Consider the following 15,791-nt stretch of genomic DNA (forward strand, 5'->3'; position numbering starts at 1 on the left):
TATATATATATATATATATATATATCAGTGATGTGCGGTCAGGGGAGGCAAGTGAGGCAGAGCCTCACCTGTCATAATGGAAAATTATAATGATAAAATAATTTACATTGCTATTTTTACCATGTGGTTTGTACTGTAAAGTGTTTATTTTTTATTTAGCTTTACCAATTTTGATAATTTTTTCTTCAAAATCAATGAATTTTCGTATTTTCCCATTCAAATGCTCGGAAGCGCAGCTGGTGATGCAGCATTGGTCTGAGCATCACCTGGGATTGCGCAACCTCTCACTAACTGCACTGGTTGCCATTCTATGAGCGCATGTTCCTCCTGTCTGTACGTCGCCAATAAAATGGCTAAAAAACATTTAATTTATGAACTGATTTTCCATAATTTAGCTTATGTATATAATGTACAATGTTTTTCTCACCAATTGTATGTGTTTTGTGTGCGGAGAAGCAATCATAAACGGCAGAGAACAGATTCGAGGTGAGGCACGCAGTTCTCTTGCCTCATGGCATGGGGTGCTCATGTTCAAAGACATTGTGACTCCACAACTGCAGAGTAAGATACAGTAACAACGAGCTAGCCATACAGTACAGTAAAATCAAGTGCAACAATATATTTATAGTCTCCTTGTACCACAGTAATCACTTATTAATAATCACAAAATAAACAGTAAGCCTAAAACCATACCACTGCAACAGACTGAATGTTCTGCTCTTTGTGTGGGAAATATTTCAGTGTTTTTTTTTGGGGGGGCGTTGTTGTCAGTTGCTATGGCAATGAGTCTGTGTGTAACCTGGCCAATACAGAGCGTGGGAAAGATGTGGTTTTGAGTTGTACTTTAACAGTTTTTCCCTTTGCTGTGGAGCATAGCACGAAATTAATAATACCTAAATTTCCAAGTTTCATTGAGTTAGAATTATTCTACCGCGGCAGCGCAGCTATGGATGGCATGTAAAAGATTTGTCTTTTTGCCCTCCAGCATTGTCCACATACGTGAAATTTCCTTATGTAAACAATAACAATTGTTACTATAATAACAATAACAAATGTAGGCAAAAATCAGGTCTACGTTTGTATATCTGATTTGATATATATTATTTTGAAAATCGACACGCAAAATGAAGCAGTCACGTGACCCATGCAATGCGAGGCATCGTTTGTTGCCAGTCACGTGGTTTTCAGCAAGACGACACAAGCATCGAAGCGGGGCTTCATCTGACACGCCCCCTTTTTACTCGGTACATGCCTCGAAGCCTGGCTTCAGATGGCCCGTCAGTAATACACAATGTATCACAAAAGTGAGTACACTCCTCACATTTCTGCAGATATTTAAGTATATCTTTTCATGGGACAACACTGATAAAATGACACTTTGACACAATGAAAAGTAATCTGTGTGCAGCTTATATAACAGTGTAAATTTATTCTTCCCTCAAAATAATTCTACATACACCCATTGTTATCTAAACTGCTGGCATCAAAAGTGAGTGCACCCCTTAGTGAAAGTTCCTTAAGTGTCAATATTTTTTGTGGATATCATTATTTACCAAAATTGCCTTAACTGTCCTGGGCATAGAGTTCACCCGAGCTTCACAGGTTGCCATTGGAAGGCTTTTCCACTCCTCCATGATGACAACACAGAGCTGGCAGATATTCAATACTTCGCGCTCCTCCATCTTCTGCTTGAGGATGTCCCAAAGATGTTCTATTGGGTTTAGGTCTGGAGACATGCTTGCCCAGTCTATCACGTTCACCCTCAGCCTCTTCAATAAAGCAGTGGTCGTCTTAGAGGTGTGTTTGGAGTCATTATCATGCTGGAACGCTGCCCTATGACCCAGTTTCCAGAGGGCTCTCTATCAGGCTCTGCCTCAGTATTTCACGGTACAGATTGGAGTTCATGACATGTAACTACCCAACACCTGCTGCACTCATTCAGCCCCAAACCATGGCATTCCCACCATCATGCTTGACTGTAGGCATAACACACTTATCTTTGTCCTCCTCACCTGACAGCTGACACAGATGCTGGAGACCATTTGAACCAAACAAATTAATCTTGGGTCTTATCAGTCCACAGTTTCCAGTAATCCATGTCCTTTGTTGACATGGCTGTATATAGAGTTATTTTGAGGGCAAACTGTTTGCAGGCTTTCTTGTGTACAGACTTCAGAAGACCAAGGAGACACATCTTTCCAGGGTGACAGCCATGCAGACTAATATGATGTAGTGTGCAGCGTATGGTCTGAGCATTGACAGGCTGACCCCCGACCTCTTAAATCTCTGCAGCAATGCTGACAGCACTTTTGCACCTATCTTTCAAAGACAAAATTTGGATGTGACGCTGAGGACATGCACTGAGCTTCTTTGGACGACCAACAGATGTCTGTTCTGAGGGGACTCTACTCTTTAGAAAACTGAATGATTTTGGCCACTGTGCTGCAGCTCAGTTTCAGGGTGTTAGCAATCCTCTTGTAGCCTTGGTCATCTTCATGTAGCACAACAATTTGTCTTTTAGGATTCTTAGAGAGTTCTTTGCCATAAGGTGCCATGTTGGAACTTTCAGTGACCAGTATGAGAGCGTGTGCGAGCTGTACTATAAAACAGCTGAACACACCTGCTCCCTATGCACACCTTAGACCTAGCATCACTAACTAGACGCATGAGATTTTGGAGGGAAAATGACAAGCAGTGCTCAGTTTGGACATTTACAGGAGTAGTCTCTTAGGGGTGTACTCACTTTTATTGCTGGTGGTTTAGACAATAATGGCTGTATATAGAGTTATTTTGAGGGAATATATGTATGTATGTCTGTCTGTCTGTCCGTCTGTCTAATATGCATGTATGTATGTATTATTAATATGTATGTATGTACTCTATCATTTATTTATCAGGCTTCTTGAGAAATAGCCTGATATTTTGAACCAGTGTTTGTATTTCGAACCACAAACAAGCACATGTGGTCTGATATGACAAATGAAAAATATTTGAATCCTTGAAATTTAATTTTTCTAGATCTTCCCTGCAATATGTATTTAACCCTTGCTACTGAGATGGTAGGTCGATGTGTTTTGAACTATGGTTACTTCAATTGTAGAGATTAGAATTTGCATTTGCATAATTTAGCTTTTTTGTCTTATCTCTCTCTCTTTGTACATAAAAATTGGACGACAAAAGTGTTCAGTCTGGTGCACTGGTTTCAACTACCGTAATTCTTTTTCTGAAGAACACTTTTGTTTAAGACTTCATAAATCATTTTATTTGTTGTTTCTGTTGTTTTGTGTATTTATTTTCAATATTTAAAATGTCTTCCAGTTCAAGTGTTAAATGTTCAATAGAATTTAAAGTTTATTGATCTTTAGAATGTGTTCTTGTATTATTATGCCATTGAAAATGGTTTCAAAACAACACAATTATTGTTTTTTGCAATAATATGGGAGACAATTCATTGTCCAACAAAATTTATGACAGTCCTATGTGTGGCAGTATATGTGAATGTTCCAATAACCATGTGACTTGATCAGCGGCAAACAAATAGACCCCAGTAGTCCATCTAGCTACTGGAAAAAAAACAACAAAATAAACAAAAATAAAATGTTATATTTCTATGTCAGTCACATGGATTTAATGTTCAATTTGTTTCAATGAGGGCTATGAATGCATAGTAATTGGTGGTGTTTGTGTGCAGAAGTGCAGGCAGAGTTGGACTTGGTGGAGGCTGAGCTGAAGCAGGTGGAGCTTCAGGTCGCAGAGCTGCTGAAGAAGCAGGCTCAGTTGACATCTCGCAAGAGCGCTCTGCTGCTGCAGCTGGAGGAGGCCTGCGACACCATCGGTTCCTCATCCTCTACGACCTCAGTTCCCGAGTGGACGATGAGCAGGCAGGTGCTGCAGCACTATGATGGCTCAGGTACCAGACACCCATGGTTTCACCAGCAGCTTTTTAAACAGAGGTGCATGTCTGGATCCCAATTTGATTATGGAGTTGTGGAATAAGTCCTGGTTGACTCTTCTTGATAGATTTCCCTTGGTCCAAAGAGGTGGAACAGCATCTGAAAAGCTCCTTTGGTCTTTCTAAGTTCAGACCGTTGCAGCTCAGAGCCGTCAACCTAACCATGGCAGGCAATGATGTGTTTCTGGTCATGCCTACAGGAAGAGGAAAAAGTCTCTGCTTCCAGCTGCCTGCAATCTGCTCGAAGGGTACAAACACACACACCCCTGCATACAATCTGTGGTCTTCTGGATCTTTCTGACGTTTAGGTTTCTTTTTTCTTGTAAGGCAAATCTGTTGTTACTTAACTATCACCCACAAAACACTTCAATCAATCAGTCAAATTTATTTGTATAGCACCTTTCAGCAACAAGGCATTTCAAAGTGCTTTACATCACAAATACACAAAAATACATCATAGAACACACAGCCAATAATTGAAACATTACATATTGTCAAGTGTCATTGTTACACATCAGAATGTTGATTAATGTTTCATTTATGATGTTTCAAAAGCAACTCTAATTGGGTAGATTTAACGGCACTCACTGCTTTGTGTGTTTTGCTGTGTTCTGGAAGTTTATTCCGTATTTGTGGTGCATAAGAGCTGAATGCTGCTTCTCCATGTTTGGCTGGTTCTGGATGCACTGCAGACCTGAGAGGTCTGGAAGGTTGATACAGCAGCAGCAGATCTTTAATGTATTTTAGGGCTAAGCTGTTCAGTGATTTATAAATTAACAACAGTATTTTAAAATCTATTCTCTGAGCAGAGAGCCAGTGTATGGATTTTAAAACTGGGGTGATGTGCTCTATCCTTCTGGTTTTGGTGAGAACACGAACAGCATGCAAGTCAACGGGTTGGTGAGGACACCAGTGTCCTAGTGACAGTTAAGGGGTTAATGTACATTATTATTAATTCATAATAACAATACTGATGAAGTTAAACACACACTGTTGTTTACATCACGAGGGATCTTCTTTTTTCATCCACCTGTATGGCTATGATTGACTGGTTGGTCATTATGTTGCAGGTTTCACATTGGTTATCACACCACTTGTGTCTCTGATGGAGGACCAGATCATGCACCTGAAGTCTGTTGGTATTCCTGCAGTCATGCTGAATGCATCGAGCAGTAAGGTAACTACTGCTAGTCGTCTCTCAATCACTGGTTCTGTCACTGGAGCATCGTTGGTCATCACATGAGCCTTTACTTTTTTTGTACGATAATTGGCAAAACTGTTGGTGTAGAGCAGGGGTCTCAAACTCCAGTCCTTGAGGGCTGCTGTCCTGCAGTTTTTAGATGTGCCACAGGTACAAAACACTGGAATGAAATGGCTTAATTACCTCCTCCTTGTGTAGGTCAGTCCTCCAGAGCCTTGCTAATGACCTAATTATTCTATTCAGGTGTGGTGCAGCAGAGGCACATCTAAACGTTGCAGGACAGCGGCCCTCGAGGACTGGAGTTTGAGACCCCTGGTGTAGAGTCTCAGTCAATCCAGAACACTCCACTAATCTTGTGCCCCTGATCTACCTTGCATCATAGTCATAGACCTATAACCCCTATAAACTGTAAGGGGTGATATGAGATTGCAGAATGTGTGTAATGTAGTGAACTAATGCAAAGTTATTGAAAAAGACTGCTTGAATGCAGTGTTTGGTAGGAGATTACATTAGAAGTAACATGCATTCACAATATGCCTGTATTTCCATACCTGATGTATGTCTTTAGTTCCTGAGATGCTTAAACTCACAGAGAGTTGTATGTGGGGGGAAAAGGGGTAGATTATGGGTTAAATGTAATAAATATTGGCACTGCAATTTAGCTCAATAAAATCCAAATAGAATATTTTCCTGACATACTGCAGCCTTATTTCTGTACTTCTTTCCTTCCTCTCCCCCTGCCTCTTTTTTCAATCCTTCTTTTTATCCCTCTACATCCCTTCTGTCGATCTTTTTATTTTCTTACTGCTTCTACTTTCTTCCTCAATGTCTTCTTTGTATCTTTCCTTCCTCAGTATTTTTGTGTCCATCATTCATACCTTTCAGTATACAGAGTTTGCAGATGCCAGACGTCTGTATGTGCCAAACATTTATATAACATTTTAGTTTTTAATATTACAAGAAGGATGGAAAACTCCTTCTGGACTAATTTGTTCATGAATTTGTCCAATTCTATGCGTAGTTAACAGTTTGCCTAAACGTAAGAGACTGGACTGGATTGTTTGTCTCTTCTTTTTTTTTTGAGTTTTCACTTCTCAGGCTTCTTCAGATCTAATAATGGATTTGGAGCATCAAACTAATAATTTGCATGCAACCTGTTAACCATGAACAGAATATTTCTAGGGAAAATGTAAGTTCTTATCTTTATTAAACGGAAGGCTTCACAACAGAATTAACTACAGTATGAGACACACATACTTTCTTGACCTAGTCGTGTCAAGAAAGTACCCAATTAGGGTATTTTGTATGTGCCTTTTGTATGGAAGGCACATACAAAATAAAACAACAGTAAATTCAGGCAGATTCTTACTATTTTATATGGCTTTCCTTTAACTGCAGGAGCATTCCAAGCTCGTCATGGCTGGAATGACGGATGTGAAAGTCCCCTTCAAGATGGTGTATGTAACTCCAGAAAAGGTTGCCAAGAGCAAGCTGCTGATGGCTCGCCTGGAGAAAGCCTATAAAGCCAAGCTGCTGTGTCGTATAGTTGTGGATGAGGTGCACTGCTGCAGCCAGTGGGGACACGACTTCAGACCAGGTGGTAATTGTTTTTATTAGCCAACTATTAAAGTATTATTATTTTGTTATATTGTTTTCGGTGAAACCATTTCACATAACGAATGAATATATTGTCTTACTACATTTAGGACTGAAACGATTAATCAAATATTGAAATAATCATAAACTAACTTAGTAGTCAATTAATTAATTGATTGTAAACTGGAGTATACAGACTCAAAAAAGGCCGTTGGCTTAAAAAAACATATTCAGAGCAATAATTAAGCCAAAAGTGTAAAAAAATATATAAATTTTTCATCTAAGATGAAACAACCTTAGCCTGTAAATTTTAGCCAAAATTACACAATTGACAGTTTTAGCTTCACCTGGTTCAGAAATACTAAAGAAATGCTTTGTTATTGCATTTTAGGTAATGTATTATTTATTCTCTTATTTAAAAATGAATTTAAGTATTTGTTTATGTATTTTGATTTATTTATAATATTGTGTAAAAAAGGCTTAAATGAAATATCTGTAGAATAAACCATTTTAAAAATCTGATTAATTGTCAGAATAGATTAATTGGATAGATTAATCAATTACTAAAATAATCGCTAGTTGCAGCCCTAATTAGGTAGTAAAAGCTATATGTTAGGAAGAAGACTGTTTGGAAGTGGTCAAAGGAAGCTGAAGACATCCTACAGGGTTGTTTTGAAGCAACTGACAGGAGTGCTCTTTGCACATGGAGATGACATCAGTCCATGGCTGAGTATGTGACTGAGTACATAAACTTCTGTATGGACAGGACCATTTCCACCAGAACAGTGAACTGCTTCCCAAATAACAAACCCTGGATCACCAGTGAACTAAAGGCACCGTTGAACAAGGAAAAAAAGCCTTTAGGGAACAAGACAGGGAGTTATTGAAGAGTATACAGAAGCAGCTCAAAATCAAGATTGGACACAACAAAGAGACGTACAGGAAGAAGCTGGAGAATAAACTGCAGAGGAACAGTTGTCTAACATGTGTGGTCAGGGATGAAGATTACAGACTTCAGGCAAAAGGAGGATAAGATAGATGGAAGCCTAGACAGAGCAAATGAGCTTAATACATTCTTCTACAAGTTCAGTTCAGGAACAAATTCATCATCATCCTCTCCTGTTCCCAGCCAAACAAACATCCCACCCTCCTCTGACCCACAGGTTTCCTGTCAGACCTCAGATGTTTCATCTTCCACTTCAGTCATGGACTCTTCTGCTTCCACAAGTTTATCTTTAACCAAATCTAGACATCCTGTTTATCCCTTTGCCTCCGCCTCCCACTTTTCTGTATCTAGAAGTCAGGTGGAGAGACTGAACTGGAACAGTCTCTCCTTGATGACACCAACCCCAGGACTCTGGCCCTGGGGCTGGAGCTCTTTGCACTCTGGTGCAAAGAGCAGCACCTCTTCAGCCTTAGCTTGACCTAAGAGAACGTTCCAATGTTGTGAAAGACAACTTGCCTGATTCAGGTATTGAAGAAAACTCACCCATCAGACATGAACAAATATAGACTTGTTGCCCTGACATCCCACATAATGAAGGTCCTGGAGAGACTTCTGTTGGCCCACCTGACTAAGCAGGCAAGCTCATATCAAAACCAATGCAGTTTGCTTATCATTGTGCAGTTGAAGGAAAGATGCCATCATACATCTGCTTCAACAAACCCACTGTCATCTGGACAAAACAAGCAGCACTAAGAGGATCATGTTCTTTGATTTCTTCAGTATTTTTAACACAATTCAGCCTGATTTGCTTTGTCATAAACTCCAAAAGACACAGGTGAAGGTTCACTGGGATCTATGACTACCTCACAAACAGATCACAGTTTGTGATAAATAAAGACTGTGCAGGGTTTCCCCCAGAAAACTTGCTAAGCCCAGTGGTCGGGGCGGTCCACTGGTGGTCCACCGTGTTTTTGTATTAAAAGATGTTAAGTAGACAGAAAAAGTAAAAATATTACTGGATAATTATATGTTAAGGGAAGACATCACCATTGAAACAATATTTAAACCCACAACTAGTCTTTAAAACAACAAATCAAAAAACACAATTAAAATGAATATTAATTATTTGCACTTTTGTTTAATGCAAATTAAGTCAGCAGCTCCATAAGGCTCCCAGGGCTTCAGGGGCCCTTAAATGCTAATATTTTAACACAAACCACAGATACATAAAGGTAATATTTGTTTATTGAGATGATCAATGCTGCTAAATTTAATTTAAAGATTTTAAGTTGTTTAACATTTGTATGTAAGACTTCAAGAAGCTGGTAAGTTTACTTTATAAAAGTTCAAAGAACAGTATTCATAGTTAAATTGTTTTGTTACCAGAGCAACAATCTGATGCTGTGAGTTTGAGCTTTGTTTGTTCACAAATACAAACTTAGTAAACTGCGATTATAACTTATTGCTTTTTAGGTTGGCCAATTAAACTACTCCCAGATTTCACTAAATCTAACACAGAAGCTGTTAGAGAGGGGCCCCTAGGTCAGATTCTGCTCCAGGCCTTATACAGCCTTAGACCGGCCCTGCATGATGAGTTAAATCCGCTGCACTGCGCAGAGATGCGCAATAAATGGGAGATTTGATTCAGTGCTACTAATGTGGCTTTAGCAGCTTTTCGTGTCTGTTGAGTTTTTAACAAGGGAACACAGAAAGGGGACACAGAAACTACACTGCTCAAAAAAATAAAGGGAACACTCAAATAACACATCCTAGATCTGAATGAAAGAAATATTCTCATTGAATACTTTGTTCTGTACAAAGTTGAATGTGCTGACAACAAAATCACACAAAAATCATCAATGGAAATCAAATTTATTAACCAATGGAGGCCTGGATTTGGAGCCACACACAAAATTAAAGTGAAATACACACTACACGCTGATCCAACTTTAATGTAATGTCCTTAAAACAAGTCAAAATGAGGCTCAGTATTGTGTGTGGCCTCCACGTGCCTGTATGACCTCCCTACAACGCCTGGGCATGCTCCTGATGAGGTGGCGGATGGTCTCCTGAGGGATCTCCTCCCAGACCTGGACTAAAGCATCCGCCAACTCCTGGACAGTCTGTGGTGCAACGTGACGTTGGTGGATGGAGCGAGACATGATGTCCCAGATGTGCTCAATCGGATTCAGGTCTGGGGAACAGGCTGGCCAGTCCATAGCTTCAATGCCTTCATCTTGCAGGAACTGCTGACACACTCCAGCCACATGAGGTCTAGTATTGTCCTGCATTAGGAGGAACCCAGGGCCAACCGCACCAGCATATGGTCTCACAAGGGGTCTGAGGATCTCATCACGGTACCTAATGGCAGTCAGGCTACCTCTGGGGAGCACATGGAGGGCTGTGCGGCCCTCCAAAGAAATGCCACCCCACACCATTACTGACCCACTGCCAAACCGGTCATGCTGAAGGATGTTGCAGGCAGCAGACCGCTCTCCACGGCGTCTCCAGACTCTGTCACGTCTGTCCCATATGCTCAGTGTGAACCTGCTTTCATCTGTGAAGAGCACAAGGCGCCAGTGGCGAATTTGCCAATCCTGGTGTTCTCTGGCAAATGCCAAGCGTCCTGCACGGTGTTGGGCTGTGAGCACAACCCCTTCTGTGGACGTCGGGCCCTCATACCATCCTCATGGAGTCGGTTTCTAACCGTTTGTGCAGACACATGCACATTTGTGGCCTGCTGGAGGTCATTTTGCAGGGCTCTGGCAGTGCTCCTCCTTCTTGCACAAAGGCGGAGGTAGCGGTCCTGCTGCTGGGTTGTTGCCCTCCTACGGCCTCCTCCACGTCTCCTGGTGTACTGGCCTGTCTCCTGGTAGCGCCTCCAGCCTCTGGACACTACGCTGACAGACACAGCAAACCTTCTTGCCACAGCTCGCATTGATGTGCCATCCTGGATGAGCTGCAGTACCTGAGCCACTTGTGTGGGTTGTGGAGTCCGTCTCATGTTACCACGAGTGTGAAAGCACCACCAACATTCAAAACTGACCAAAACATCAGCCAGACAGCATAGGTACTGAGAAGTGGTCTGTGGTCCCAACTGCAGAACCACTCCTTTATTGAGTGTGTCTTGCTAATTGCCAATAATTTCCACCTGTTGTCTATTCCATTTGCACAACAGCAGGTGAAATTGATTGTCAATCAGTGTTGCTTCCTAAGTGGACAGTTTGATTTCACAGAAGTTTGATTTACTTGGAGTTATATTGTGTTGTTTAAGTGTTCCCTTTATTTTTTTGAGCAGTGTATTTTGGTTGGTCCAGTTTATGGGATGAGTTTCTCAGATCTCCGTGCAGCCGCGCATATTAACTCTGTCTGACTACGTGGACAAAGCATTTGATATGGTTTTATGCTTCGTAACCGGAAAAATAATAATAAAATAATATAAAACCAGCGTGATGCGTGACTGCGAGGCGAGAGCGAAAGCTCCTCACCGGGCTAACCTGAATGATGAGGTTAACACTGGTTCGTTAACCACTAACACTCCGACCAACCGGGACCACATACATAAACTTTATTAGCGCAGACAGAGCAGCGTGTTGAGATGGAAAAGTTGCACAAAATTCTTTGTCCATAAATATAAATCATTCTCACCACTCGCTCAACACACCTCTGAAAGCGCCACTACAAGTTCTTCCTGCTGTTCACATAGAGATGCGCAACCACAGCTAACGTGGTGGAGTTTAAACTCCTATCTTGATCAAAAACTCTGGAAAGAAACATAATTCTTCACAGGGGATTGATGTAAATATCCGTACAGGTCAGCCTGTATCCAGTTTGAGTGAAAGGAGGCGCGCGGGATCCGCGCTGATGTAACTTAAGACATCCAGCTGCTGCAGCGCGCGAGGCTCCGGCTTTAAATGCATAAACAATAAACTCATCTTCTATAACACATCGTCTAGGAATAAATCTGCTCCACCAGTGAAACGCTCAGAGCAACAGAGATGCTTGCATTGCGGCTTAAAAAAAAAGAATAAAAATAAAATAGCGTGTTTTTATTTATTATTATTTTCCTAGAAACATAAACAAGAAAGGCTTAGCCTGGCGGTGGGGCTCGTAAAGCATGGCGACTGCCAGGCCTATAATATACTAGGGAAAACCCTGCTGTGTGTCTAACCAAGTGATCAGCAACTTAGGAGCAACACAGGGCACTGTACAGTCATGGCCAAAAGTATTGAGAATGACACAAATATATTTTCACATGATCTGCTGCCCTCTGGTTTTCATGTGTGTATGTCAGATGTTGTCATCACATACAGAAATACAATTGCAATCATATTATGAGTAACAAAAGCTTTTAATGACAGTTAGGATGAGTTAATGCAGCAAGTCAATATTTGCAGTGTTGACCCCTCTTCTTCAGGACCTCTGCAATTCTCCCAGGCATGCTCTCAATCAATTTCTGGACCAAATCCTGACTGATAGCAGTCCATTCTTGCACAATCAATGCTTGCATTTTGTCAGAATTCCTAGGTTTTCGTTTGTCCACCAGTCTCTTGATGATTGACCACAAGTTTTCAATAGGATTAAGATCAGGGGAGTTTCCAGGCCACGGACCCAAAATCTCTATGTTTTGTTCCCTGAGCCAGTTAGATATCACCTTTGCTTTATGGCAAGGTGCTCCATCATGCTGGAAAAGGCATTGTTCATCACCAAACTGCTCTTGGACGGTTGGGAGAAGTTGCTCTCGGAGGACATTCTGGTACCATTCTTTATTCATGGCTGTGTTTTTAGGTAAGACTGTGAGAGAGCCAACTCCCTTGGCTGAGAAGCAACCCCACACATGAATGGTTTCAGGATGCTTTACAGTTGGCATGAGACAAGACTGGTGGTAGCGCTCACCTCGTCTTCTCCGAACAAGCTGTTTTCCAGATGTCCCAAACAATCGGAAAGGGGATTCATCAGAGAAAATGACTTTACCCCAGTCCTCGGCAGTCCACTCCCTGTACCTTTTGCAGAATATCAGTCTGTCCCTGATGTTTTTCCTGGAGAGAAGTGGCTTCTTTGCTGCCCTCCTTGAGACCAGGCCTTGCTCCAAGAGTCTCCGCCTCACAGTGCGTGCAGATGCACTCACACCTGCCTGCTGCCATTCCTGAGCAAGCTCTGCACTGCTGGTAGCCCGATCCAGCAGCTGAAACACTTTTAAGAGACGGTCCTGACGCTTGCTGGTCTTTCTTGGGCTCCCTGGAGCCTTTTTGGCAACAATGGAACCTCTCTCCTTGAAGTTCTTGATGATGCGATAGATTGTTGACTGAGGTTCAATCTTTCTAGCTGCGATTTTCTTTCCTGTTAGGCCATTTTTGTGCAGTGCAATGATGACTGCACGTGTTTCTTTCGAGGTAACCATGGTTCACAGAAGAGAAACAATGATGCCAAGCACCAGCCTCTTTTTAAAGTGTCCAGTAGTGCTATTCTTACTTAATCATGACAGATTGATCTCCAGCCCTGTCCTCATCACCACCCACACCTGTGTTAATGGAGCAATCACTGAAACAATGTTAGCTGGTCCTTTTAAGGCAGGGCTGCAATGAAGTTGAAATGTGTTTTGGGGGATAAAGTTCATTTTCTAGGCAAATATTGACTTTGCAATTAATTGCTGTTACGCTGATCACTCTTTATAACATTCTGGAGTATATGCAAATTGCCGTTATAAAAACTGAAACAGTAGACTTTGTAAATATTAACATTTGAATCATTCTCAAAACATTTGGTCATGACTGTACTCTCACCATTTCTTTTCACTCTGTACATTTCAGACTTCCAGCACAAGTTCAACTTCTGTCATCTACAGAAATGCTCTGGAGACTTTGCAGTTGTCGGGTGTATCAGAGATAGGGAAGAGGCTAAGTACTAAGATCTGGTGGACCGCTTTGTGTCATGGTGTGGGAACAATCATCTCATCTTGACTGTAAAAATATAAAACAAAGGGGATAATTGTAGATTTTAGAAGGAAAACCTATATCCATCATGAGAGAAGAAGTGGAGGTGGTTGGGGAATGTAAATACCTTGGTGTTCACCTTGTCAACTGACTGGACTGGTAACGAAACAGTGAAGCCCTCTATATGCAGGGACAGAGCAGACTGTACTTCTAGGGGAAGCTAAGATCCGTCAAGGTTTGCAGCAATATGCTGCAAATCTTCTATAAGTTTGTTGTTTTCAGAAATTATTTCAGCTAAGAGAGAATAAATATAATTTGCGAGGTTTGTTTATATTTGAAGGTGCAAAAGAGAAAAGCCAGATAAAGTCTAGGTGTGTTTCAGTTATTGGTGTGAAACTGTGGAATGAATTGAATGTTGATTTTAAGTTATGTCCTTTCTTGGTGAACTTTAAAAGAGCTTTAAAATGTAAAATGATAAAATCTTACGCTGTTATGTAGATTTCTATATGTACTGTGAAGATATCCTGGTAGGTTGTTAGGTAAGAAACAGGGTAGGCAAGAATAAGCTTTTCTTCGGCCTATTCCTTTTTTGGTAAACTGTGGGTTTGTTTATTGTTGTATTTTTATTTTTATTTTGTTGTTTCCTGTGTTTAATGTGGACAATTTACCTAAATAAAGTGATTGATTGATTGTTGAGAGCGTTATCTCTTTTGCTGTTATCTGTCGGGCCAACAGCATCAGAGCCAGAGATTTCAAAAGGTCTAACAACCTGAGACAGAAGGCTATTTCTGTTCTGGGGACAACTGTGAAACCTCTGGAGATGATGATGATGATGATGATGATGCAACCATTATCCTTTTATGAAGGATAATGGTTTTTATCCTTCATAAAACCAAGAAAATCATCAGCCACCCTCACCATCCCCTTCTTGAGACTGTCTTTGGAAAACAGAGTGTCTTCAGTCAGAGGCTTCTTCAAACTTGCTGTAATACGCTACAAGAGATCTTTCCTGCCAGCAGCCATCACTATCTACAATAAGTTTTTGAAGAGTCTGAATTAATTAATGTTTGTTATAATGACTTACAACAACATTTAATTTCCCTTTGGGATCAATAAAGTTTTTTTGAATTTGAATGACTCATATCTATTTGTTTACTTTACAGATTATAAACTCCTGGGTATCTTAAAGAGACAGTTTTCTTCTGTGCCTCTCTTTGGCCTCACTGCCACAGCAACCAGCAGTGTCCTCAAGGACTGTGAGAAGATACTGTGTGTGGAACAGCCAGTCACTATCACTGCCTCCTTCAATCGAACTAATCTCTTTTATGAGGTAACCATGACATCTGAACCAGCTAACATTTTTCAACAATATGCTTCATAGATAAGTGCATGCTAAACATGTGTGTACACATATTACATTACAACCACAAACCTTGCTATATATGTTTTGGATTGTATACAATAGATCAACACAAAGTAGCACATAGTTACAAGCACAAAGTGTTTTGGAAACATTTTGGAGAAAGTTGCAATAAACTCACAACTGTTCATTAGTGTGAAAAAATGTGACCGTCTGTGGATTTTTGCATGAATTTCCATTATTGCGGAAGTACTGGAGGGGGGGTTAAGGCTGTCAGTGATCAATGAAGTTCTTACTTATTGTCTTTCCACTGTGTCGTGGAAAAAAACTAGGTGTAACCTAACTGTAATTTTTCCACATCACACTGAACATTATGATCAAAGTTCTTCAAGTTTAAATTTTTTCTACAGTTGTTTCCTTGTGTGGGGCACAATGGAACCTGACAGTCTGAAGTAACGTGTAGAGACAAGTGCGAGACTGGAAGTATTTCACCTTATGTTATGAGGTGAAAAAAAATTAAAAATTTAAAATGGTATAAATACTTTAGCATGGCATTATATGCACTGCTCATTAAAAAAGCATGGATTAAATACATGAAAGTACTCATTTAGTATTTAAGAAGCAATCTAATTTACTTTGCAAGAGTAAATCCCCACAATTTATTTACCCCTAACAATACATCACGAGCGGTCTGTTTTAATTCCAGACTTCCTATTGCTTTATTTTCAGCCAATAGAAGTTGATCCTTTTAAAAAGTATATAAATCCACAAAGTCTAATTTTATGAAACAATAAATTAGACAA

At 40.6% G+C, this 15,791-nt stretch overlaps 1 protein-coding gene across 2 annotated transcripts in view; it reads left to right on the forward strand.

Annotated features, from left to right (window-relative positions):
• Positions 1-15,791, forward strand: part of recql (RecQ like helicase) — a 29,957-nt gene that overhangs the window by 2,557 nt on the left and 11,609 nt on the right. The window contains exons 4-8 of one of the 2 annotated variants that reach the window (XM_023349998.1): positions 3,695-3,910; positions 4,021-4,200; positions 5,023-5,129; positions 6,552-6,750; positions 14,792-14,958. In XM_023349998.1, coding sequence (XP_023205766.1) covers positions 3,695-3,910; positions 4,021-4,200; positions 5,023-5,129; positions 6,552-6,750; positions 14,792-14,958 — 869 coding nt within the window. Of the gene's footprint in view, positions 1-3,691; positions 3,911-4,020; positions 4,201-5,022; positions 5,130-6,551; positions 6,751-14,791; positions 14,959-15,791 lie in introns of both variants that reach the window. The other variant, XM_023349997.1, reaches the window with a different exon arrangement.

The sequence above is a fragment of the Xiphophorus maculatus genome, chromosome 17 (genome assembly GCF_002775205.1).
Source record: "Xiphophorus maculatus strain JP 163 A chromosome 17, X_maculatus-5.0-male, whole genome shotgun sequence".
In the NCBI taxonomy this organism is placed as follows: domain Eukaryota; kingdom Metazoa; phylum Chordata; class Actinopteri; order Cyprinodontiformes; family Poeciliidae; genus Xiphophorus; species Xiphophorus maculatus.